Source organism: Lissotriton helveticus, chromosome 11 (genome assembly GCF_964261635.1).
Source record: "Lissotriton helveticus chromosome 11, aLisHel1.1, whole genome shotgun sequence".
NCBI classification, from domain to species: Eukaryota; Metazoa; Chordata; class Amphibia; order Caudata; family Salamandridae; genus Lissotriton; species Lissotriton helveticus.
In genome coordinates, this window is record NC_136072.1 from 1006758474 (window position 1) to 1006782663 (window position 24190).

General features: G+C 49.7%; 1 protein-coding gene across 1 annotated transcript in view; it reads left to right on the plus strand.

Annotated features, from left to right (window-relative positions):
* SVOP (SV2 related protein) overlaps positions 1-24190 on the plus strand; it is a 381533-nt gene that overhangs the window by 99206 nt on the left and 258137 nt on the right. Inside the window, exon 2 of the mRNA XM_078667399.1 lies at positions 6958-7118. Within this exon, the coding sequence (XP_078523525.1) occupies positions 6958-7118 (161 nt within the window). The remainder of the gene's footprint in view (positions 1-6957; positions 7119-24190) is intronic.

Sequence of the window (24190 nt, forward strand, 5' to 3'; positions counted from 1 at the left end):
AGCAAGCTCCTTACATTGACATAAGACTACTTCTCGTAATCCAAGTTCTTGGGTGAAATGTTGTGAAATCACCTACATGCTGATATGAACCCTGGAGATGATCTTTCTTTTTTTCTTCTTATTTTATTACGTAGTAGATATGATATTATTGTAGGTCGATATGCATTGAGTGACAGCCTCAATGGTGTACAGAGCTATTCAGTAAAAGATGTAGCCTATTCCCAGAGGAGCCCATAAGACCCATTTATCGACTTTGTCTCTAACTGTACAATAATTTAGAATATTTTAGGTGGCATTTTGCCACCCGGTAGTTGTAATAATAAAGCACAAATGCATCTGGTAGGTGAGGCTCTTGCTCGAATATAAGTTCAATTTCTGTCCTTGCATTTATTCGGATACCATGTCCCAAAATGGCGTCATCAATCATCAGAGAGAGGCTTCTCATTGCCTCGCTTTGGCGCCTGCTGCCCGCCATAGCAGCATGAGCCTTCTGAAGCAGTGCATACAGATGAGGCAGGCCCAGGGGCTGAGAACGGGCGAATCGACATCTGAAGAGCCTGCTGCTTGGAATGCGGATCATTTCCTACTCAGTGCGGCTCAGCCTCTTTGGGCCGTGACTGAAAATAGTAGTTTTAAAAAACGTGGTGATTCTTTAACTTTACAGATGTACAAGAGTCTGTACGAAATTTGCATAATTTGCTTTTGCATAATAATGCGAAATTTTGGAAACATTAAGCAAAGCTGCTCAGATACAAATCTGTCATTTAGCACTATATCTAGAGCAGTGGTTCCCAAACTGTGCGCCATGGCTCCCGGGGGAGCCACCGAACCTAGCCTGGGGAGCCGCGCACCAAAACTTGAATGCATTTAATGTTGAATGATCTGTTGGCTTCAGTTAAAGTAATTAGACTTAAACGCATGATGACGAAGATTTGTAAGTGACATGCCTCCAACTGTAAACGTAGTGCTTAATTGATGGCATGTTGAGGGAGATGAGCTCCATATTTCATTGAATCCCCACGTTCTAACACTCCCAAAGTAGGCAGAAGATGCCTGATTTTTTTTTCTTAGACTCGTTAATAGTTTATTTTTTCAAATACATTTTACGCCAATGCAATTTATCAGAAAAGTACAGTTGTCCTGTCTATTAAACACACTAAATATTATTAAGTATTGACATTTGTACTTGAATCAAAGGTACTTGCAGTACACGTTTCTTTCAGTACATACACATTTCCAGACAGGCTGGCTCTCTCCTTTAGCACAGGGAAGTAAAAACCCATATACGGCATAATGCCAACATTTGGAAGCAAGAAAGAGGGACGTTTAAAAAATAAAAAGCTAAAGAATTTATTTTACTTGCATTGATATGGAGGCAATTTTAGGGAGAAGACACAAAAATAAAGCTGTATGTGGTTTACAAAATCGTGAGTCGCCCTGCTGAGATAGGTCTATTGGCACATATGACATGGGTAGAAATGGAAGTGCATGCAAATATTCTTCAAGCGCAGAAACACTATGGCAATGGGGCCTACATGCATAGGGGTGCAATCTAGCACTGTAAGTGGGATAAAAAAGTTTGAGAATACCCTCCTCAGCTTCTTCCCAATTATGTTCAGGGAGAAAAATGCAAGTACTCCCGAGGCCGGCTTACATCCCACCCACTCTCCCCAAAAAATAACAGTGGGGATCCATGGGAATGGCCAATGGGTCAAGGGAGTGGGGAGTGGAAAAAGTTTGGGAACCACTGTTCTAGAGCAAAATGTGCCCACACATCAATTTTTGACACAAGGACGCATAACAAAGCGCCTAAAACAGCTGCTCGTGTTTCTGGTTGTTTGCATTGTTCGCACGCTTGTGTACTATATTTGTGCCAAGAACGCGTAATTTCAGGGATTTTGCAAGTGTAATGGGAATTTCCCATAATTACTTGAATTATGCCAGAATAATTAAAATTTCGCCCAGGCTTAATTAAATGTACCACTCCTACAACATAAAGAAAATTGTACCAATTTACATCTGTACCTTTTAATGGCTCAGGGACTCACACCAACGATACCATTGTTACATTCAGAAAAAGACACTTAACTGTGCACTTGAAAACGGGAAACATCCTTTACAACGCAACTTTTACCACGCAGTGCCTTTACGACGCAACTTTTACAACGCAAACCATTACAACGCATTGCGCTGGGGGGAGCTCTAGGATAGGGAATAGATTTAATTTACTATCCAACACCTTCCCTACTATCCACGGGGACTGGAGTTGGAATAGTAAATTAAACTATTCACTATCCAGCACCCCAAAGCGCTATGCGGTGTAAAGGCATGCGTTGTAAAAACCGCGTTGTAAAGGCATGCGTGGTAAAAGCATGCGTTGCAATGTCATACATCCCTTGAAAACAACTAGCTGCAAAATGTGGTGTCCATTATGAGTTCATATAATCGGGGAAGGGAGTTTGAGAGGGTAATTTAGGACTATCTGGACATCCTCTCTGTCTTTTTCAACCAAAAAATACTGAAGTCCTGTACATGAGACATGGAATTTATAGGTTTCTGGAGAACAGTTCCAATTACTTCCGGTGTATTATGATATGTGTTTTTTAAATTTTTCTTAAAATTGTCTCACAAGGTAGACTGTGGACTCTTCAATAATGTCTCCCAGGCAAAAACTGGGACTAATAGGACCGCTTATGTCTGCCATTGGTCTACATGTTTCAGCCCTTCCTTAGTGCCTCTATGGGTCTTAGGCTTGCTTCATGACCCCTATGTTTTTTCATTGTGTTAATATCAAAAATGGCTTTATTCTTGTTGGAACAGTGATGCCATTTGTAAGCATCTGCTGAAATGGAGTGCTCCTGCTGTCGTATGCTAAATGTAGCTTGTCGGTCTCCATTTTTAGGTCTTGCCAGCCTCAAGTAGTAATAAAAAATTATAAATAAAAAATATATATATATATATAAATCAATCAATCAATCATAGTATTTGTAAAGCGCACTACATGCCCGTGAGGGTCTCAAGGCACTGGGGAGTGCTGCTACTGCTCGAAAAGCCAGGTCTTGAGGAGTCTTCTGAAGGTCAGCAGTTCTTGGGTCTGCCTTAGGTGGATGGGGAGGGTGTTCCAGGTTTTGGCAGCGAGGTGGGAGAAGGATCTGCTGCAGTTGCTCTTCCGGTGCGGGGGACTGTGGCGAGGGCGAGGTCGGCGGAGCTGAGCTGGTGGGTGGGGATGTATAGGCTGAGTCGTCTGTTGAGGTACGCTGGTCCGGTGTTGTGGAGTGCCTTGTCTGTGTGGGTGAGGAGCTTGAAGGTTATCCTCTTGTTGACGGGGAGCCAGTGCAGGTCTCTCAGGTGGGGTGTGATGTGGCTGCGGCGAGGGATGTCGAGGATCAGGCGTGCAGAGGCGTTCTGGATGCGTTGAAGTCGTTTCAGGAGTTTGGCCGAGGCTCCTGCGTAGAGGGCGTTTCCGTAGTCCAGCCTGCTGCTGACAAGGGCCTAGGTGACCGTTTTTCTCGTTTCGGTGGAGATCCACTTGTAGATCTTGCGGAGCATGCAGAGGGTGTTGAAGCAGGAGGAAGAGACGGCGTTGACCTGCTTAGTCATGGATAGGGTGGAGTCGAGGATGACCCCTAGGTTGCGTGCGTGGTCTGTGGGTGTTGGGGATGTTCCCAGTGCGGTCGGCCACCAGGAGTTGTACCAGGCCAAGGGGGTGGATCCGAGGATGAGGACCACCGTCTTGTCCGAGTTCAGCTTCAGTCGGCTGTTCCTCATTCATTCGGCGACGGCCTTCATTCCTTCTTGGAGGTTGGTTTTGGCTGTGTGGGAGTCCTTGGTGAGGGAGAGGATCAACTGGTTGTCATCGGTGTAAGAGATGATGTTGAGCATATAAACCTTGGGACAACCTGCTCCATCCATTGGTCTGTTCAAATGTCACTCACATTATTTTGCTTCCATCCACCACATCATACATCTTGGGGAGGTGGGTCAGTACACTTCAGTCAATGGCTAACTTTCACGTTGAGCATTGGCATTTTTATCCTGATCACATGCCCATCCCCCTAAAAAGATGTGTTCTTCACTGCCAGGACACCTATACCAGTACTTTAGTTTACCAAGGCTTTTTTGTCCATTCCGTTCTTTTGCCTTTTTTGTTATTATTTTCATAGCCACACTTGTGTTTTTAAGTGAGGGGCTTATTTAGGCATTGGCAGGCTGTAGTCAGTCCGTAGAGCAGTAGAGGATTGTCTCCTGTTGCCGTGGTGGATTAAAGCCTGCCATTGTTTAAAGATTTCTGTCTGTCTGGTTTTACATTTCCGATGTATTTAAAGCACCTATAATAATCCTGCACAGCTGCAGACACATGGCGTAATAGAACCAGCGGAGTTGAACAGATGTAACTATGAAAGTGCAGACTTTAGCTAGGTGGTGTTGGACTGTCCTGAGGTATAATCATACAGGGACACAATCTACAGTGATCTTGCGAAAATGAATCACCAAACCATGATTCCTGCTAATAGCTCATCTGTTGGCTGTGATCAAAATCCTGGTCAGTGTGAGCTGATCGATGGCCCTAGCCCTGTTGCTAGCAAAATGCAGGGTTGCAATGCACTGGGGCAGAGGCCAACCACCCATGCTAAATGACTATCAGAGATTTAATGTACTGCACCCCAGATACATAGGCTATCTCCCTACTATCTGAACTGGGGTGGCTAAGTGAGCTAAAGAACGAAGGTGGATTCAACACAGATCTGTGACTGAGGGTGAGTGTCTGAAAAGTTTTGGCACTCCTTCCATCATCTTCTTGTGTTGCTTTGTTCACCCAATGGGGTCGATTATGATTGCGGTGAATCCGCATCCTCCGGGCCGGTGGAAGCCACCGGCGGCCCGGAGGATGCGGATTCACCGCCGCGGACCCTGAAAACACACCCCGCCAGATCCTGATGGCGGTGGGATCAGCGGCGGACGGCAGGTCCGTCCGCCGCTGATCCGCTGGGTGTTGACCGCAATTAGGTGGCGGTGTCTGCAAGACACCGCCAGCCAAATTACGATGTGTGTGCAAACATGCTTTTCCACGGCTGATTTCCGTCGTGGAAAAGCATGTGGAGATTTGCTTCTGGTGTCGGGGGGTGGTGGGTGCACATGGGGGGTACCTATGGTACCCCCCTGCATTTGCATGCACAACGCGGCAGGCACCGCGCGGTGCCTGCCGCTTTGTGCATGCAAATGCAAAGCATGCATATTTAACATTGCGGCGGGTGCTGCTTTAAGCAGCACCCGTCGCAATGTTAACTATACGGGATGTGACTGCCAGGGTGGCAGTCACATCCTAATTCCGATGGAGGGAACACCGATGCCCCTGTGGACGGTCGCTCCACCTCGGGGGTGGCGGACGGACGCAAGTCGGTCCGCCATCCTAATCAACGTCTAAGTTGGCAGGGTATGCCCAGACGTGGGCCCCTTGTTCACTTTGCCACTGGATTCAAGCTAGCCTGGCTGATGAGGACTGTTAGCCCGAAACCGGTCCCAGGATGCTTGTCTCCAGTCCAGGGACGACATGGCTTAGCAGTTCGGGTTGGACTGTTCCCATGAGGCACAGGGTCAAGACTGATTTGCATATAGCTGTGCCTGAACTGGGGTGGCGAGGTGAACTAAAGAACGATGATGGATTCAACCCAGATCTGTGACTGGGGTGAGTGTCTAAAAAGTTTCAGGGCTACGTCCATCGTCTCCTTGTGTTTGCTTTGTTCCCCCTACTCTCTGAGTCCTGGCCCAGGAACCCCCCTCAGACTATACCTGGTAGTCTAGATCCTAGCCCTTCAGGTAGGATATCTGGATATCTGACCCTCTATCACCGAGACGATTATAGTAAAAGTAAAGTAAAAGTAAATGAAACATCAATCTCTGTTTATAATGTATGTGTAACCGATATGTGGGATGACAGCTGACCTGTTGTAATGATGCAACAGGCTCACAGAAATAAGTACTATGGTCCATATGGTGTCAAGGTTAGTTGATGTAATATGATTACTGGCACTATTACTATTTAAATAAAAGAATAAATAAAGTTATCAAAAATTGAGATTATACAGTTGTTAATGTTCTTTTAAATTTAAAATGTTATTGCAGACAAATGGCACCCCATGTAGGCAGCGGAATGTTATTTTCTTCTTTTTATTTTGTAACATCAGCTTCTAATAACAAATAATTTAAAAAAATAAGCATCACATCAGCTTGCCAAGACCTGTTCTATTGGTTTTGTCAATTCGTGTTCCATCTGAACTGTCTCCCAGCATGACTCTGTCTTGCTAGGGTACATGTCTAACTTACAGATCCATCTTCAGACCCCCCGTAAAGGCCATGACTGCTCTTCAGGAGACCCTGCTGAGTGAGAATCCCTTGGAGGAGGTACAATACCCCACCATGCCCTAACTACACTTAGCTCCCCGCAATGAAGTATCCACAGTATCCATATTTGCTAGAGACTATACATGTGTAGTAAAGACAACCTCTGAATACTCTGAGTCACAGAAGAGGTAAAGAGTTTGGAGATAGGTCTGTGTTAGTAACACATCTAATACATTTGTATCTTATAAGAAACTCTTTTCACGAGAAGTGGACCCTCTTATGTTCATGTTAGCTAATGTGGCAGCTTTAATAAACCAGAAATTTTGACGTCCTGTCGCACTTAATGAATTTTTACTGCCCTTGTGTACTTTGTCCTCACACCTTCTGGTATGAAGTGTATGAATGGACTCTTCGTTGGACTCGATGATAACACAAAATCCATTGTACTGCCTTTGCATCTCGTCTGTACTATTTTGTTCTTCTTATTTTTGTTTATTACTGCTGCATTTTGTATTACAAAAATGTCTAATAAAATTATAAAACAAACAAAGTAACTGAAAATGAGCCCTGCCACCCGATCCCTGCTCACACCCGTCCTTTTCTTTGCGTTCCCAGCGTTGTCAAGTTTCGTCGCACGGGGGAAAGCTCGCGGTCGGACGAGGATGCCCTGTCTGGAGAGCACGAGGTTCAAATAGACGGCGTGCGGGCTGAACTGGAACAGGTCGAGCTCCAAGATGGCGCTGCCGTGCCTAAGGAGTTTGCCAATCCGACTGACGGTGAGTAGGATATTGATATTTATGTCTTCTTCAAAGAAAGAGTACAGGGTAAGGCGCACAACTGCCCCGTTACAGGCCTTTTATTCCACTGGGAATTCATTCCCCTGGTGGGCTGCAGACCTTGGAGGCTGGTTGGAAAGCCCAGGGCAGCTCATGGTGCCTCTGCCATTTCCCCAGCAGGCAAGGGCAGGCTTCAAGAGAGGGGGGAGGGTGGAGAGTAAGATAGAGAGGAAGCGGTCAGAGAGGGAGCAGAGAGAGATTGGATGGATGGAAAGAGAGATAAGGCGAGGAGAGAAGGAAGAGGGGCTGGTTTTTGATTTTTTTTTTTGCCAGGGCTGCTTTTGTTCTCCAGCCTGGCCCTAAATGGCTCTTATTATCAGTGGCCAGTTTTTAATGATGTGATAATTTGCATTGATTAAATCCGAAACCAAATGTTTGCAATTTATTGGATGCCATAATTATTGAACATTATGCTCATGAAATGGGGCACAAGATGCAGATTTTGGTTCTTACTGCACAAAAATCCACATGTCCCAGAAATTACTGTGCATCTTTCTCCCTTTAAATTCCAGCAGGTTTGACCTGCTGAAATGTATCAGAGGATCCATTTTTTATTGCGACTAGTAAGTGTGCTTTATTGCCACTAGTAAGTGTGCACCTGCATGTACCTGGTGCGATAAAAACACAAAATTCCTTTTCCCAGAATGTGCAGAGCCACACAAATCGATAGTTACCACCCCACTGGTAATGAGAGCTGATGAGTCTGATCAACGCTAGTAGGGTTTGGAAAGCGAGCAGCAAGCGTGAGAAGAATATTACATACTGCTTTGGGTTAAAACACAAAAAAACTGAGATAAGCAGCTGGGAAGATAAATAAATGATCGAGGTAGCTTTCGCGCCATTATGATCAGTTTGTCTGATAACGGATTTGCAGCTTGCACAAGGAAGAGATAAAACATTTCCAGAGATAGTATCTTAATGTATTTGTCGGTGTAATGAAAGCATTGGCGCTGACTTACAATTGCCTAAGACAACTGTTTTCGCCTCGTTTATCTGAAAAGGGAATGTGTTGCTTGTAATGTGCGTTGTCTTCCAAGGGCGTTGCAGAGCCATGCAGGTCTTTTGACGAGGATGAAGCCTGTGGTGGCAATGGGGGTCACCGTGACCGGTTTGTGTGAAATATTCATTCCCTCCTTGGTCGTGCTTTGTGCAATGTCCTTCGGGCTGACTGTAAGACCTCTTCACCAAAGAGGGTGTCATTTCTTTTCTCCTTAAATCTTTTTGTCAACAGACAAAGAACTCAGATTCATCAAACACAAGAAAACGTTAGGAGTTAATGGGTCTATTGCAGATAGAAATTAAAAGTTGCGCATTAATTTTACGAACACATCACTGAGTATACGTTTAAAATGTGTTACTTTGGATACATCCAGCTATGTCTCATTACCAGTACTTCAGAACTCTGTTACTGATAAGACAACAAGACATGAGTCACAAAGTCACAGCAGCAACACGTGGATGTAATCACATGTTTAATGTATGCCACCTTGGTCCTGCACAACAATGGGGGTGTAATTTCTGGAGAGATAGACAGATAGCATGGAAGCTAAGGGCAGAGGCAGTTATAAACAGGCAAGCATGACGGAGGCTGCCTAGCCTTACTTGATCGCTTGATCCCTTTGTCACAGTTATCAGGTTGAACAGCGCGATCTTCAAGAGTTCTCTGAAGTTTGGGCGAAGACTTACATGAGGGTCTGATGGTATTCAAAGGAAAACAAGCATTTACAATGCAACGGTTTTGCCTTTGTAAAAGTTAGAGCTATTGGCCACTTAAAGCCCTGGATACATAGATCTGTGTGTGTGTGTGTGCTGCGCACGTGTGCAGTGCAGGGGGTGCTATTTCTTTAACTAGAGCCCCGTAAACCTTGCACTGGATTTATCCTTTCGTATTCGCGCAAGTTGCACCGACCGGTGCCTCGGTGAGTTGGACCAGTTCGATTTGTTAAGCAGCTGCTCGTTCGTGAACCATTCCCGCGGGCAGGACGCGGTTTACAGAGCACGCACATTTCACTCCCTGCTGAGCTGTGTGTAAGAGGCACCGTTAAGAGGCACGGCCGTGACATCCCTGCAGGAGGCACGGGCTTATCACACCCCTCCTGGAGGCACGGACGCGATACCCGTCCTGGAATTCGGGATCACTGATTTCACATGCAAGCATCTACCGCACCTGTGCACAGATAGCATCTGCGTGCAAGATGGGCATGCTACCCCCTGCATCCTTGCCATACACACTCCAAACAGAGGAGTCACGGGCTCCCACTGAATACTCACCTCCTGCGTCTGTGCATCATTGAGGCTAGGGCTTTAAATGGGATGAAAAAACGGGGGGGGGGGGGGGATTCTCTCAAAGGGACGTGGCCGATAGAATTAAGGGGGTGCCTTAAATACACCTGTGGTGTCCTGGTGTGGGCCCTTACAAGGAGACACAGGACACGTGGAGTAACAGTGGTGGTAGTGCGTAACCTGACCACGCCCAGCTCCCCTGGGCCTTTTATTGGCAGCCTTGCGTGTCCACGCTCACGTTTGGACCAAACCAGGTCCGTCTGCGCTATGGGGGTTTTTACCAATACAATATCGGGGAGGGGGCGTGTGCTGCAGTGGTACACCCCACTGGCAGCAACACTACATTCCTCCTTTACCTAAGGGTAAGACAAAAAGAGAAACATAGTGGAATACAAACAAACTCTGTTGGACAGCGGAGGCGCTGTGACAGTCTGGATCAGCAAAAGTTAATAAAGTCCAACTGGAATAGTCTCTGAGGCAGTCTCTGAGTTATTCTAACAAACGTGGCAACTGGATATAACTTGGAACAGTCTTACTTGTATTCTCGGCGGGGTCAGCCGTCAGGAGATTCTCATCGCCAGCACTGGGCCACAAAGTCTCGGTATCTTTGGGAAGGCTTGGGGCATGGGCGTAGGCTATATCTCGCTTGGCTGCGATCTCCTCCCGTCGCTGTGGGGGTCTCTCTGGCTTCCTCCGGCTCTGCGGCGCTGGGCCCATCCGTGGATCTCTCTGGGCTGACGTCTCTGTCGTCCTGTTCCGGATCTTCTCTGCTTTCCGGCACTTGCTTAAAGAATGAAACATTTCTTGTGACCACCTCTCCATTCCTGATCGCAGTGATCATGGTTCCATTCACCTCGGTTACTTTCCATGGATCTAGTTCAAACGGCAAACGGAACTTTCCGCCTGGATGGCGGTCTCTCACAAGAACAGCGTCTCCGATTTGAATGGGGCTGTCTGCAGCCCTCCGTCTTCGGGACGCTTCCTGGTTGTTTTTCATGCGGTGTTCCATGGATCGGTTACTGGGTTTTGGGGCTACCTCCCACGTGGGGTGGTGTGGGATGGTGTCAGTAACAGCTCGGTTGAAAGAGAGTCTGTTCGGGGCAACGCCAGTGGTGCAGTGTGGGGTCTGGTGATATTCGCGGAGGAATTGGTAGATGGCCATCTCCAGACAGTGACCGTCTGCGACTGCAATCTGGATTGTTTTATTCAGAGTTCTCATCAGCCGTTCGACTTCTCCATTGGCTTGTGGCCATCTTGGAGTTATTTGTTTGTGTTTGACGCCATGGCTCTGCAGGTAGTCGGTGAATTCACTGCCGTTGAATGGGGGTCCATTGTCTGTGCGGACTTCCTTCATAATCCCGTGGGAGGCGATGATTTTTTCGAATTTTGGTATCACTTCCACTGCCGCCGTTGATGTTACAATTTCTACCTCAGGGTAGCGGGAGTAGTCGTCCACTACAACTAGCATGTACTTGCCTCCTGGGAGGCTGCCGAAGTCTGCGCTCACTTGAACCCACGGGGATGTTGGTCCTTCTTCGGTGATGATTGGTGCCGGGGGGTTTGGTAAACTCGTGGCCAGGCTGACTGGACAGCTATGAACTATGTCTTCAACGGCTTTGTCGAGTCCCGGGAACCATAGCTTACTTCGGAGCCTGTTTTTGGACTTGACGATTCCTTGGTGCGACCCGTGGGCCAACAAAGCCGCTTGCTGGGCGAGGCTGCTGGGCAGCATCAGGCGTGGGCCTCTCAGTAGACATCCTTCGCCTGAGACGGAGAGTTCATGTTTGACCTGATGCAGGGCTTTTAGGACCGCTTGGGCGTCCGGGGTGCGAAACGATGCCGGGCTTTGTAGCGCTTTCCAGTCACCGGATTGTATGGCTTGGATGGCAATCTGGAGGCAATCATCATCCTTTGTGGCTCTCGTTACATCTTCGAGGGACATCGGGCGCGGTCTCGACCGTTCCACGATTAGTCGGACGTATTCCTCTGTGGCTGATGCTTCAGCGGCTTCAGCGTCAGTGACCGGCCGTGCGTGTCTTGACAGGTAATCAGCTGGGTTCCTCGTGCCTGGCTGGTATTCCACCGTGAACTGGTACTCTTGCAACTGCAGTACCCACTTTTCAATCCGTGGAGGTGGGCGAGAAGATGAGCCTTGTAAAAGTGGTATGAGGGGCTTATGATCCGTGACCATGGAGAACGGATGGCCGTAGAGGTAGACGTGGAAATGGCGGCACCCCCATAATATGGCAATCGCTTCTCGTTCGATTTGCGAATACCGCTGTTCGGTCGGGGTCAGTGTGCGGCTGGCGTATGCTACAGGTGCCCACTCTCCACACGTTTGACGTTGCGATAGTACGGCTCCCAGGCTAGTGGGACTGGCATCCACAAGCAGTTGCGATTCGCATTGCGGGTTGAAGTATGCTAGCGTCGTGTCAGCCGACAGGGCTGCTTTGGTTTTCACGAACGACTCTTGCTGGTCTGGGCCCCACGTCCATGTGGCAGTCGACTTCGTCAGATCTCGGAGTGGGCCTGTTAGGTCTGAGAGATCCTTGATGAAACGTCCGCAGTACGTCACCATGCCTAGGAAGCTGCGGACGGCTGTTACGGAAGTGGGGGCTGGTGCGTCGTGAATATCCTTGACTTTGTCCGGATCGGGGCCAACTCCTTGGTCGGAGAACTTGTATCCGAAAAAGCTGATGTCCTTGCGTAGGAACTCACATTTGTCCTTGTGGAGGGTCAGTCCTTTCTCTTTGAGCCGATCAAACACTGCTTGGAGGCGTGTAACATGTTCATCCAGCGTCGGGGCATGCACAAGGATGTCGTCGCTCACATTGAGCACCCCGTCCAGGCCGTGGAGGACGTTGTGAATGATGTTTTGAAACACCTCTGCTGCGCTTGAGATCCCGAAATTCAACCTCTTATATCTCCACAGGCCAGCGTGGGTGGAGAAAGTCGTTATTGGGCGTGAGTCCGGGTGGAGAGGGATCTGATGGTACCCTGACCGCAGGTCCATCTTGGAGAACCATTTTGATCCTGCCAGCTCCCCGATGATGTCGTCGATGGTCGGTGTCAGGTGACGTTCCCTCTTGATCGCTAGGTTGGGGATGCGCATATCCACGCATATCCTCACGGCCTCAGGTTGCTTCGGCTTCTTGGCTACGACGATAGGGGATACCCACGGCGTGGGTCCCGTTACTCGTTCGATGATGCCGGCGTGTTCAAGCATCCTCAGCTCGGCTTCGACTTTTGGCCGGAGGTGAAAAGCGATCCGTCTGTGGCGGAGGGCTACTGGGGTAACCGACTGATCAATGTGAAGTCGTACGGGGGGGCCCCGTAGGCACCCGATGCCCTCAAACAGTGAAGAGTGTTCGGTAACCAGCTGGTCTACACCTTGGGCTTGTACTGTTAAGGCGAAGTGTATGAGGCCGAGCTCCCGTGCCGTCTTGCAGCCAAGAAGGAAACCTGACCCTTCCTGGGAGACATAGATTTTTGTCTGTAGCTGGATTGCGTCATGGGCCACCGTGGTTTGGAACACTCCGCACAGGCGCAATGGGCGCCGAGTCCTGTAGGCAAATACTTGCACCCTGGTGGGGTGAAGCGTGGGGGCGTTTTCGAGGCATTGGTACACGCTGGCAGCCATGAGGTTTATTGTGGCGCCGGTGTCGATGAGGGCCCTGATAGATTGGTCATGTACTTGGACAGTGCACATCGGTTCGGTGGACGATGCGGCAGCTAAGACGTTGAGCATGCGCACCACGTGGACTGTCTTGGCGTCTTCCTCGTCGTCGTCCATGTCACTGCTGTTCGACGTGTTCGGCTGTGGCGCCACTTGTCGCACTCTCCTGGGTGGGGCACTTGGCTTCTTCCGTTGGGACGACAAACATACACTTGCAAAATGATGAGCTTTTCCGCATGCGCTGCATATCTTCCCATGGGCCGGGCAGGCGCCATTGTGGGGGGTGACACCTCCGCACCACATGCAGCCTTGGTCGTGGTTGGATTTGCTCGGTCGCGGTCGCTCTCTCCTGGGGGTTTTCACCCTGCCGTCTGCTGGACGTGACCGGATGGCACACACGGGCTCTGTCTTGATCGCCACTGAGGGGGGGGGGTTCCATGTGCGCGGCACGTGCCTTGGAGAGTTCTTTGGATCGTCCCATGGCAAGGATGTCGCGCATAGGCATTGCGTCCGTTTCAAGTACTCTCTCACGTAGCTTCAGGGAGGAGCACCCTTGAATAAATTGCGCGCAAATTTCATCCGCGGCATCCGGGAGGGTGCACGTGCTCGCTAATTTCTTGAGCCGGGCGTAGAAAACGTCGACGGACTCATCCGGGAGTTGGCGCGCTTGGCGTAGCAGGAACCGTTCGTAGTCCGCACTAGTAAACGGCTCAAAGTACCTTGTAATGGCGTCACGCATGGTTGCGTATGTGTGTGGTGGGGCACCTTCATTGATTTCTTTGGATATGTCGTGGATAGCCTCACCCCCTAGGTGGAGCAGCATGGCCCGCTGACGTCCCACAGCGATGTTCGCCGCAACAAAATAGTTCTCGAGCCGCTCAACCCATGACTTCCATCGGGCAGCCTGAGAGGGGGGGCTTCCTGTGATGGCGAAAGGCTCCAGATGTGGCACGGTGGCCATGACGCCTGAGATACTGGTGGAGGACGCTCAGGATGGGTGTAGGGGGCACCAGGAGGCCTTGTGGACGCTCAAAACTGGATTCCGCTGATCAGAATGGTCTGGGGAGCCCGTTCCGCGAGATGCGTGAGGAACGGCAGGTCCGTGCTCACGCGGGATGCGTGAGGAAAGGTAGGGCCGCCGCGCCGGGCAGCAGGAGTGCGGTGCTTGATCCCACCGCGCATGCGCGGGAAGTGTCCGGAGCCGGCAAACGCCTGCGGGCCGTGGAAAACGGAGCAGAGAGAGGCTGGGGGCAGCGAGAGGTAGCGGGGTACCTGGCTGGTGGTGGCCCCTGCAGAAGAGCAGCAGCAGAGCGGGCAGCACGCGGAGCAGCTCTATGTCGTAGGCAGGCATCCGTAAGTCGATGGCTGGGTGACGGGCGGGGCGCCCGGTGCAGGCCTGCACAGCGCTCCGCGGCGGGGCACGCTGGGGGTTCGTGGGTGTGGCGGCGGGGCCACTGGGTGGATTGCTGACCACCTCGTCGCCAGTGTGGTGTCCTGGTGTGGGCCCTTACAAGGAGACACAGGACACGTGGAGTAACAGTGGTGGTAGTGCGTAACCTGACCACGTCCAGCTCCCCTGGGCCTTTTATTGGCAGCCTTGCGTGTCCACGCTCACGTTTGGACCAAACCAGGTCCGTCTGCGCTATGGGGGTTTTTACCAATACAATATCGGGGAGGGGGCGTGTGCTGCAGTGGTACACCCCACTGGCAGCAACACTACAACACCTAAACTAAAAACCTGTGCTTAGCATCGTGTCCACCAGACTTGTATTTTTCTTTATTGCATCCCGATATATGATACAACAAGTAACATCATACCTACAACAAGCCAGGACTATTTGCTTTGTCAATGGTTCTTAGTTGCATAAGATAAATAAGCAGCAACTATTGCTAGTATATAATATTGAAAAAGCTTCCACTTAAAGCCCTGTTTGCTGCTCCTGAGTTTCAAACAGAGAAGGGAAATCCAGAGAGAAAATGACTCTCTTTAAAGGGTTCCCCTACAACTCCCACCTGGCATGACGTTATGACATTACTTCTCCAGTAGTGAGAAGTGAGTATTGTGAGCAGGGAAGTGAGCAGTGTGAGCACACGTACACTAGTGAGAAGTGAGCAGTGTGAGTGCCTGCTGTCAATGCAGGCCGGAATTAAACGGACCGCCTGTGCCAGGACACAACACAGAGCCCATAGAGGCCCGTTTCAGGGCCCCCTTTAAAAAAACTGCCGGTGCTCAGCACCGGTGAGACCCGGCCCAATTAAAGCCCTGATTGAGGCACACTTTCCTCGTGCAAGGGGACCAGCCACGCGCGCAAATGTGCCTCAGTGTCGTCACCTACTGACCACGCCTTGCACCTGTTCATCAATGGGGTACACTTTTCACATGCAAGGACCCCCCACGCCCACAGGTGCTTCACGGATGTCACCTGCTGCCGAGCCCACGCGTGTGACTGAAGGAACACTGCACATGTGCTTCACGGATGTCCATGTCCCCATTCTCAGCGACCCTCGGTATGTGCACCGACGCATCACAGATGTGAAGCGCTCCGCATGTAGCGTGTTCACCCGCGTTCACTCTTTTCACAAGCAGCTCCGCAAGGGCGCGCATCCGCTCCTTCACCAGGTCCTCACACATGTCCCCCGGTGCCCCTGCCACCTGTACTGCCCGCCGGTGCTTAGACTTCACAGCTGCTCGGGCATGTAGCGCCCCCTCCCCCCCTCCCCTGTGCCGAGCCCTGGTTCAGAACCGGCAGGTGCCCTTGCACCCCCGAGACCCTGGCTGCTGCCCACGTGCGCCCTCTTTGATGCCCAGCTGCACGGAGAGGCTCGCGGAAGACATGAGCTGCATCCTTGACTCTGCACAAGTCTTCGCGCCGGGCCAGCGGTGCCCTGGACTGACTGCAACAGACAGGTGTGCCCCGACCCCCTGAGCGGGCACGGAGCCTTCCAGAGCCAAACACCGCCACCAAGGCACCTGGAAACACACCCTGGCCTGCAACTTCATACGGGGCCCGCGCCCCATGACCCTTAAATGCACGAGCGAGTACAGAGGCTTGTGAGGGGCTTCTTCAGCAACACGAACAGCCCCCGGGCTCTTCCCTGCTTGGATAGCTTACCCTAGGAATCAGTAGACATCTTCGAAACAAACTTTGACCACGAGGGTGGGATGAGCCAACATCCAGAAGCCATTTAAATTTACCAAAGAGACTCAGTGACCTGGATAGCATGGTCTGACGACGGTCAGCATAAAAGTAATAAAAGCGCCCTTACGTTCCCGATGCCTCGTCCACAGCCAGCGAGGAAAAGGAAGCGCGAGGCCCGACGCACCTTTGTCAACACCACCTAGAGACATACACTGAGGGGCCTTCTCACTTGCTTTGTTTCCTTATCCACCATCCTGCTTTCCTTAGTTAATCTCCATTCCTTACGTACTCTTTTCTTCCAACCTGTTTCTTTCATTCAACCAACCTGTTCCTCTGACTACTTGATGAAAATCTGGGAATTCTTAAAGTTCCAGTGGTCATGCACAGTTTTCTTTGTTCCTGTAGGAGGAACTAGAGGACCTGTACAAACAGCAACACTGTGAGTCCCTGTATCACACCTGTACGAGTGGACGTTAGTGGTGTATTATTGATCATGAAGTACAAGACCAAAGCATTTGAATCTGAGTAAGGATAAGTTTGAGTCAGACACTGGGAAATCATTGAGACCTGACTACTGTGGTATGGCAAAATAGTTTAATGAAGTTAAAAACAATATCATTAAGTTCTCACACTGATGTTGCATTTAGTAAGAAGAGTGTTAGGATTTCTTAATTCTTCAACTCATGTAAACCTTCTCTTTTTTTAAGCCCTCATGCAGGCCGCATGTTGGAGTTGTGAGGCATGGTAATATAAATCAAGGCTGGGGACTTCCAGTTTCCTGTCCTCATACCGTTTGGTCAGAGTAGCCAGAGCTACCCTGCAATGCGGACCTGCCCAAAGCAATGATATAATAATAGAATTCAGTTGCTTAAAGACCCAGGAAGGAAGAGGGCAGAATGAGTGTTGCAAGACAGCGAGGCAATTGAACCATTTTTGCAATGGCCATTCGTTCCATTAATGAAAGTGGCAGTGTGTTCCAACAGGTTTCCGAAGGCGCACCATAGGCAAGCCCTTCAGCGCCCGTCTGCGCCTGGCCTGTGCCTAGGGCCAGAACCCCTGCACCTGATGTAGGCAGAACAAGGAGCATATCTTACATGAGTGATGAGTTACACAGGCTCATGGTAAATCCCTGCTGTCCACTTCTGGACTTGCAGAAAGAGACTAAGCAGTGTGAGCACTGCCAGCGGCCGCTCAGCTTTTCGAAAAGAAATGCACCAAAACCTCTGTGTACCTCCTCATATAAGAAGGGCTTTAAGGTCTTCAAGGCACACGATCAATAGTGAAACACAACACGGAGGTGGCTGAATTGATCAAGGCGCATTAACTCAATTTGGCATTTATAACATAGACATGGGCAGATGGTGCCTCAGTTTCTGATATTGCCCAAGCACTACCGGCAGGCTATTCTGTCATCAGAGCTGATAGAACATGGAAGCGAAGGGGGGCTAGTGATTGTTTTTAGAGAAGAGTTGCAAGCAAGGGGTTCTGCAGTGGGAAGCTCCCATGATTGCGAACTGTGAGCCTTTCAGATCTCACTCACTAATAACCATACATTAAAAGGTCTTTTGCTTTATAGACCTCCAAGGGCACGGACCCCACTGCTACAAATATTAAGATCTATTTTAGAATCTAGGCTGGAGGGATCAGACTTCACAACACTAGGGGATTTTAACTATCATTTAGAAAAAGTAGCAGACAATAACCGCCTCACTGGTCGATGTAATGGCCGGGCTCTCCTTGGATCAGACTGTTAAACAGGACACACATGCGGCCGGGCATACGCTAGATGGGATTTTCTCCTCTCACCCTAACCTTAAAATTGTTGAATTAATGCCCTTCCGTGGTCCGACCACAAAGCCATCTTGTTTTCTGTATCTGTGGATCAGGGGCAGTCAGTCCACACAAACGATCACAGGCTAATTACCTACCAGGATTGGGCCAACATTAATGCTCCTACGTTACAGGAATTACTACTCAGGACTATACCCGAACCAACGGCAGACATCAATCTAGCCGTTGATAGGGTATCCTCCTGGATCAAAACAGCGGTCAATATTGTAGCCCGATTAAAAGTTTCATCCATAGTAGAAAAAAACCACTGATTCGGGGTACCGGATTTCCATTTCTATTACCTCGCTGCACAGTGTCATTACACTTATTGGTGGCTAGAATGCCTAACGCACTCCCAGATACCACCCAAGGGCATGCCACTGGAGACCTGGGATATTCAGACTGTCTCTAAGACATGTTGGACATGGCGCAGAATCCGACACCTACTTGGTGGTGGCCTCATATTCTGTAGGTCTCCCCTTCCCCAACAATCCGTGGCTCCCCCGAATTTAAGGAACACTGGTCAAATGCACACTGGACCGTTATTCATTACATATAATAGGTGGCCTATGCCCGAGTGGGCATTTCCTACACCTAACTGACCACACCAGCACAAGATATTCCCAACATGGACTTGTTTGACTTTAGGAGGTTACACAGCACCCTACGCTCCCTAATGCCTACCTTCGTACTGCTACCAGATGACTTGCCACCCCCGCATATGTTGATAACGGCTACAGATGGAAGCCACATGACCTCCAGACTCTTACCATTCCTGCATTGCGAACTAAGAAGATCTCCACCAACCAGAGGCACAAGCTACTACACTTCAAATACCTACACAGATACTACCTCTCCCCTGCCAACATCATTAAGTTTGATCCCTCTAGTCCCGATCGATAGAAAAAAGTGTGATGCCCCTGGTGCAGATTGTGCGCACCTAGCCTGGACATGTTCAGCAGTGTCCACCTTCTGGTAGGCTATATACTCTCACAGCTCTGCCATGTCTGCCCATGACATGTCACCAGATCTTCTGACAGCCCTCCTGGGGTATATCCACAACATTCCACATACAATGCGACGTCAGTCTCCATGGCGTTACTACTGGGCAAATTAGAGATAGCCCTGCGATGGGGCAGTGCCAAGCCACTCACTATAACAGACTGGCTGGAGAGCATGAGCCGTTGCGAATGTATGGGGGAAGACTATGTTAATCTGCGACCCCCTACATCCCACCCTAGAGATATCTGGACCCCTTTCTGCCCATACCTCCAAACCTTAACACGAGACACCTTTACTCAGGCCCCCCTCCCGTAGTGCCCGCAAGACGAATCTCCCACATATCTCTTAATGGACTCCCTGTGTGATATCATGGTCTTGCAACACATGTCTACTTATTTGTTATATAGAGCTAGCTAATATAGTATATGTCAACAATATGGTATTATGGGAACTAATGTTCTGAATGGCTGAGATTATGCAAATGTCACCTGCTTTACTGTCTTAAAATGTAATAAAGACAATTATAAAACAACGCTTTTCATTGGACTTAAAATCCCTGCATAATTACATCTTCTTCAGTCTTTACAGCATATATTGCCACAACATTCTATACTGCTCCAGGTTGTTTCTCTGTCTACCGAGGTTGCTCCTCTGAAAGCATGACTTTACTCAACTGCCTACCCATTGTGACAAACCCCCACTTGCTTCCCCTAGAGCTGACATTCATATCCAAGATCTGCTGCACAACATAGAAGACCATCTCATATTGTGCTACCTTCATACTTGAATGATAAACAATGCATTCGACTCAAGAAATAGTAGCTGCGAATCTCAATTGTTACTGACAATCTCAGAAAACATTCAAAACCCATAAAAATATTTCTTACCTGAGAGAAAGAGCGTTAAATATGGTATATTAAAGCTTATGGCATCCAACTTGCTGACTTTCTGGCTATTCTTGAAAAATCTTTTCAAAATTCATTTCAACAATTAATCAACGTTCCCTTTTTCCTTAGACATGTACCAGCTCTTGACTTATCGTTTTTAAATATGCCTTTCTATTTTGAACTGCTCTTGCTCTAAAAGGCCTCCTATTGCACATGTGGATAGGTCTGTGAAATTCACATACTGTTAATAAATACATAAATTAACAAATACATAAAAAATAAGAAGACTACATCTGTACTGAGAGTAGGAAGGTTGGTTTTGTAGACTGACTTTAAAGATGCTGAATTCAATAACCCCGTAACAGCAGGCAAAGGGAATTTTTGAGATGTATGATAGTTGTGGATTATATCCTTTGAGATGGCTCACTAATGAGTGCTCTCACATGCTGAGGGATGTGACAAGCTGCAGAAGAGCCCCAGTACAGTGGCTGTCTCAGGAGCCATGTCAATGTGTTCTTGTTGACACTACTTCCAGTCCTTGTTCTTGCTTCTCGGCCCGTGGTTTAGGTGTTGGTGCACAGGGCAAGAGCGGAAGCCAGGACGTTTCGTATACAGGCCTGGAAGGATTTTGACTGATACAGCACCCCCAGGTCCAGTGCATATCTTCGGCCTGGATCACCACCTATTTTTTTCACCTCTGACACGTGACGAACACTGGGCTGGATGGACGATGGCATGCATGCGAGTGCTTTGCTGATATGCTGGCTTCTGGTCTGCGAATTGGAGTGTGCTAACCCCTCAGTGTGCTGTTTTGCGATTGTTTGTGCTTCTGTTAGGATTTTAGGGCACCAAAAACAAGGTGGTGGATAGAATTCTTGAATTAATCTCAGCCTCTGGCAATCCTTCGGGCCGTATCACAAAACATTGTTTTACACCCTCTATGCCAACACAGTGAGGCCAAAGCCATATGCAAATCAGTCTTGACCCTGCTACAGTGCAAACAGTCCAGTCTGTACTGCCAGGCCATGTCCTCCATGACCTGGAACACAATCAATCAGGACCAGTTTTGTCCTTATCAGAGCTCATCAACTAGGTATAGCTAGGTTCCAGTGGCACAGAGAACCATATGTGGGCATAACGTCACACTTAGGGAAAACAAAAATAAGGTGATAGAAGGCTTGAGACACCCTCGCCCCGCTCAAGAAACCCCCGAACATCCACACCAGCAAGAGAGCCAGCTGGTTCACCGAAGACCTCCAGGCCTCCAAGCGAACCTGCCGAAAACTAGAAAAAAACTGGACCCGCGAAAGAACACCGGAAAGCTACACAGCCCACAGGAACGCCACCCGCCAACACCACCAGCACATCAGATCTGCCAAAAGGACCGCCTTCAGAGACTGCCTAGACAACAACGCACACAACAGCAAAGAGCTCTTCAGCATTTTGAAAGAACTCTCCAACCCCAGCTCCAACACCAACGACATCCCACCGTCACAAGATCTGTGTGACTCGCTGGCCACCTTCTTCCATAGCAAGATCACAGACATCCACGACACCTTCGACGCCGTCACCACCCCGGCAATAGCCCACACCCCCGCTCCCGAGACCACCACCCGCACCAACTGCCTGTGTGCCTGGACCAACATCAACGACAACTACACCATCAAGATCATGAACACCGTCCACTCGGATCCCCGGAAGACCCCTGCCCACACCACATCTACAAGAAAGCCAGCAGCACCATTGCACCCCACATCCGGAAAACCATCAACATCTCCTTCGAGACAGCGACCTTCCCGGAGAGCTGGAAGCATGCAGAGATCAACGCTCTACTAAGGAAACCCAAGGCGGACCTCAAGAACTTCCGACCCATCTCCCTGCTCCCGTTCGCGGCGAAGGTCATCGAAAAGGCTGTCAACATACAACTGATCAGCTTCTTCGAAGAGAACAACATCCTGGACCCATCCCAGTCAGGGTTCCGCAGAAACCACAGCACCGAAACTGCACTCATCGCCGCCACCGACGACATCAGGAACATGCTCGACAACGGAGAAACCGCGGCCCTCATCCTCCTGGACCTGTCAGCCGCTTTCGACACAGTCTGCCACTGCACACTAAGAGCACGCCTCCACAATGCCGGAATCCAAGAGAAGGCCCTGGACTGGACCACCTCCTTCATTTCTGGGAGAACCCAGAGCGTCCGCCTCCTCCCCTTCCACTCTGAAGCCACCGAGATCATCTGCGGCGTACCGCAAGGCTCATCTCTCAGCCCAACGTTGTTCAACGTCTACATGGCACCACTCACCCACCTCGCCCGACAGCACGAACTAAACATCATCTCCTATGCCGACCACACCCAGCTGATCCTCTCGCTCACCAAGGACCCCCACACCGCCAAAACAAACCTCCACGAAGGAATGAAGGCCATTGCCGACTGGATGAGGAACAGCCGACTGAAGCTGAACTCGGACAAGACAGAGGTCCTCATCCTCGACTCCACCCCCTCGGCCTGGGACGACTCCTGGTGGCTGACGGCACTAGGAGCCCCCCTACACCCACCAACCACGCACGAAACCTAGGGGTGATCCTCGACTCCACACTCTCCATGACAAAGCAGGTCAACGCAGTCTCCTCCTCCTTCTGCTTCAATACCCTCCGCATGCTTCGCAGGATCTTCAAGTGGATCCCCACCGAAACTAGAAGGACGGTCACCCAGGCCCTCGTCAGCAGCAGACTGGACTACGACAACGCACTCTACGCAGGAGCCCCGGCCAAACTCCTGAAACGACTCCAACGCATCCAGAACGCCTCAGCACGCCTGATCCTCGACAACGACTCCAACGCATCCAGAACGCCTCAGCACGCCTGATCCTCGACATCTCCCGCTGCAGCCACATCACACCCCACCTGAAAGACCTGCACTGGCTCCCCATCAACAAGAGGATAACCTTCAAGCTCCTCACCCATGCATACAAGGCACTCCACAACACCGGACCAGCGTACCTCAACAGACGACTCAGCCTCTACACCCCCTCGCCCGCCAGCTCCGCTCCGCAGACCACGCCCTTGCCACTGTCCCCCGCATCCGAAGAATGACCCCCGGCAGCAAATCATTCTCCCACCTCGCCGCCATGACGTGGAACACCCTCCCCATCCGCATACGGCGGACCGAAAATCTTCTAACCTTCAGGAGACTCCTCAAGACCTGGCTCTTCGAACATTAGCAGCACCCCCCTCGTCCCCCCAGCGCCTTGAGACCCTCACAGGTATGTAGTGCGCTTTACAAATGCTATGATTGATTGATTGATAGCCACCGGCAATCGCTTGAGACTTGATCCCCTTTCAATAATTTTTCACCCACCATGCTACTTCAGTTTTTGTATACTTCATTTTGTATACTTCAGTGCAGTGGCTTGGCTACCTATGGGGTGAACAGTTGTCACCTGGTAGCCCCTTGTTTCACACATGTAAATGTGGTGCCACATGGAGGGCCATGTATGGCTACCTTCCTTGGCAGCCTTTGCACAAAGAGACGTTTTGTTGGAACTTGTTTTTCTTAACATTTCCATTTTGCATGTCTATTCATACAGTTTAGCCCAGTGGAACTCTCCCATCACACTGGAATATGTTAGACTTTCAAGAGAGTAAGCCCACACTGGTCGTAGCACTGAATCAAGTTGACCAGTTGCTCACTGACCTCCACTCCTGTCTGGAGGAACTGGCTAAGTGAGTCTTTCCCATCTTAAACTCAACGGTGACAAAACCGAGCTGATGATGCTCGGTAGCCACTTAAATGTCAACCTCAATGCCTGCTGGCCAGCCTGTATGAGGATGGCTCTGGTCCCAAAATCTGAAATTAAAAGTTTAGGCATCTGGCTAGACCAAGACCTCACCTTCAAAACCCAACCCAAACTCATGCTACGGTCTGCTTAAAATGATCCGTAAAATACTCCCCCTATTTCCATTCCCAGCAAAAAAGCTACTGATATAGGCTCTGATCCTATCTAGGATAGATTTTGGCAATGACCTCTACCTGGGGTCCCCCAACGCAGTGGTCACGAGGCTTCAGATTGTTCAGAACTCGACGGCAAGACTGCTTACCGGTACTGGCCATCGCTGTTCTGCAAAGCCCTCACTGCCCTCCCTGCACTGGCTCCCGGTGCAGAAGAGAATCAACTTCAAAGCCCTCTGCGT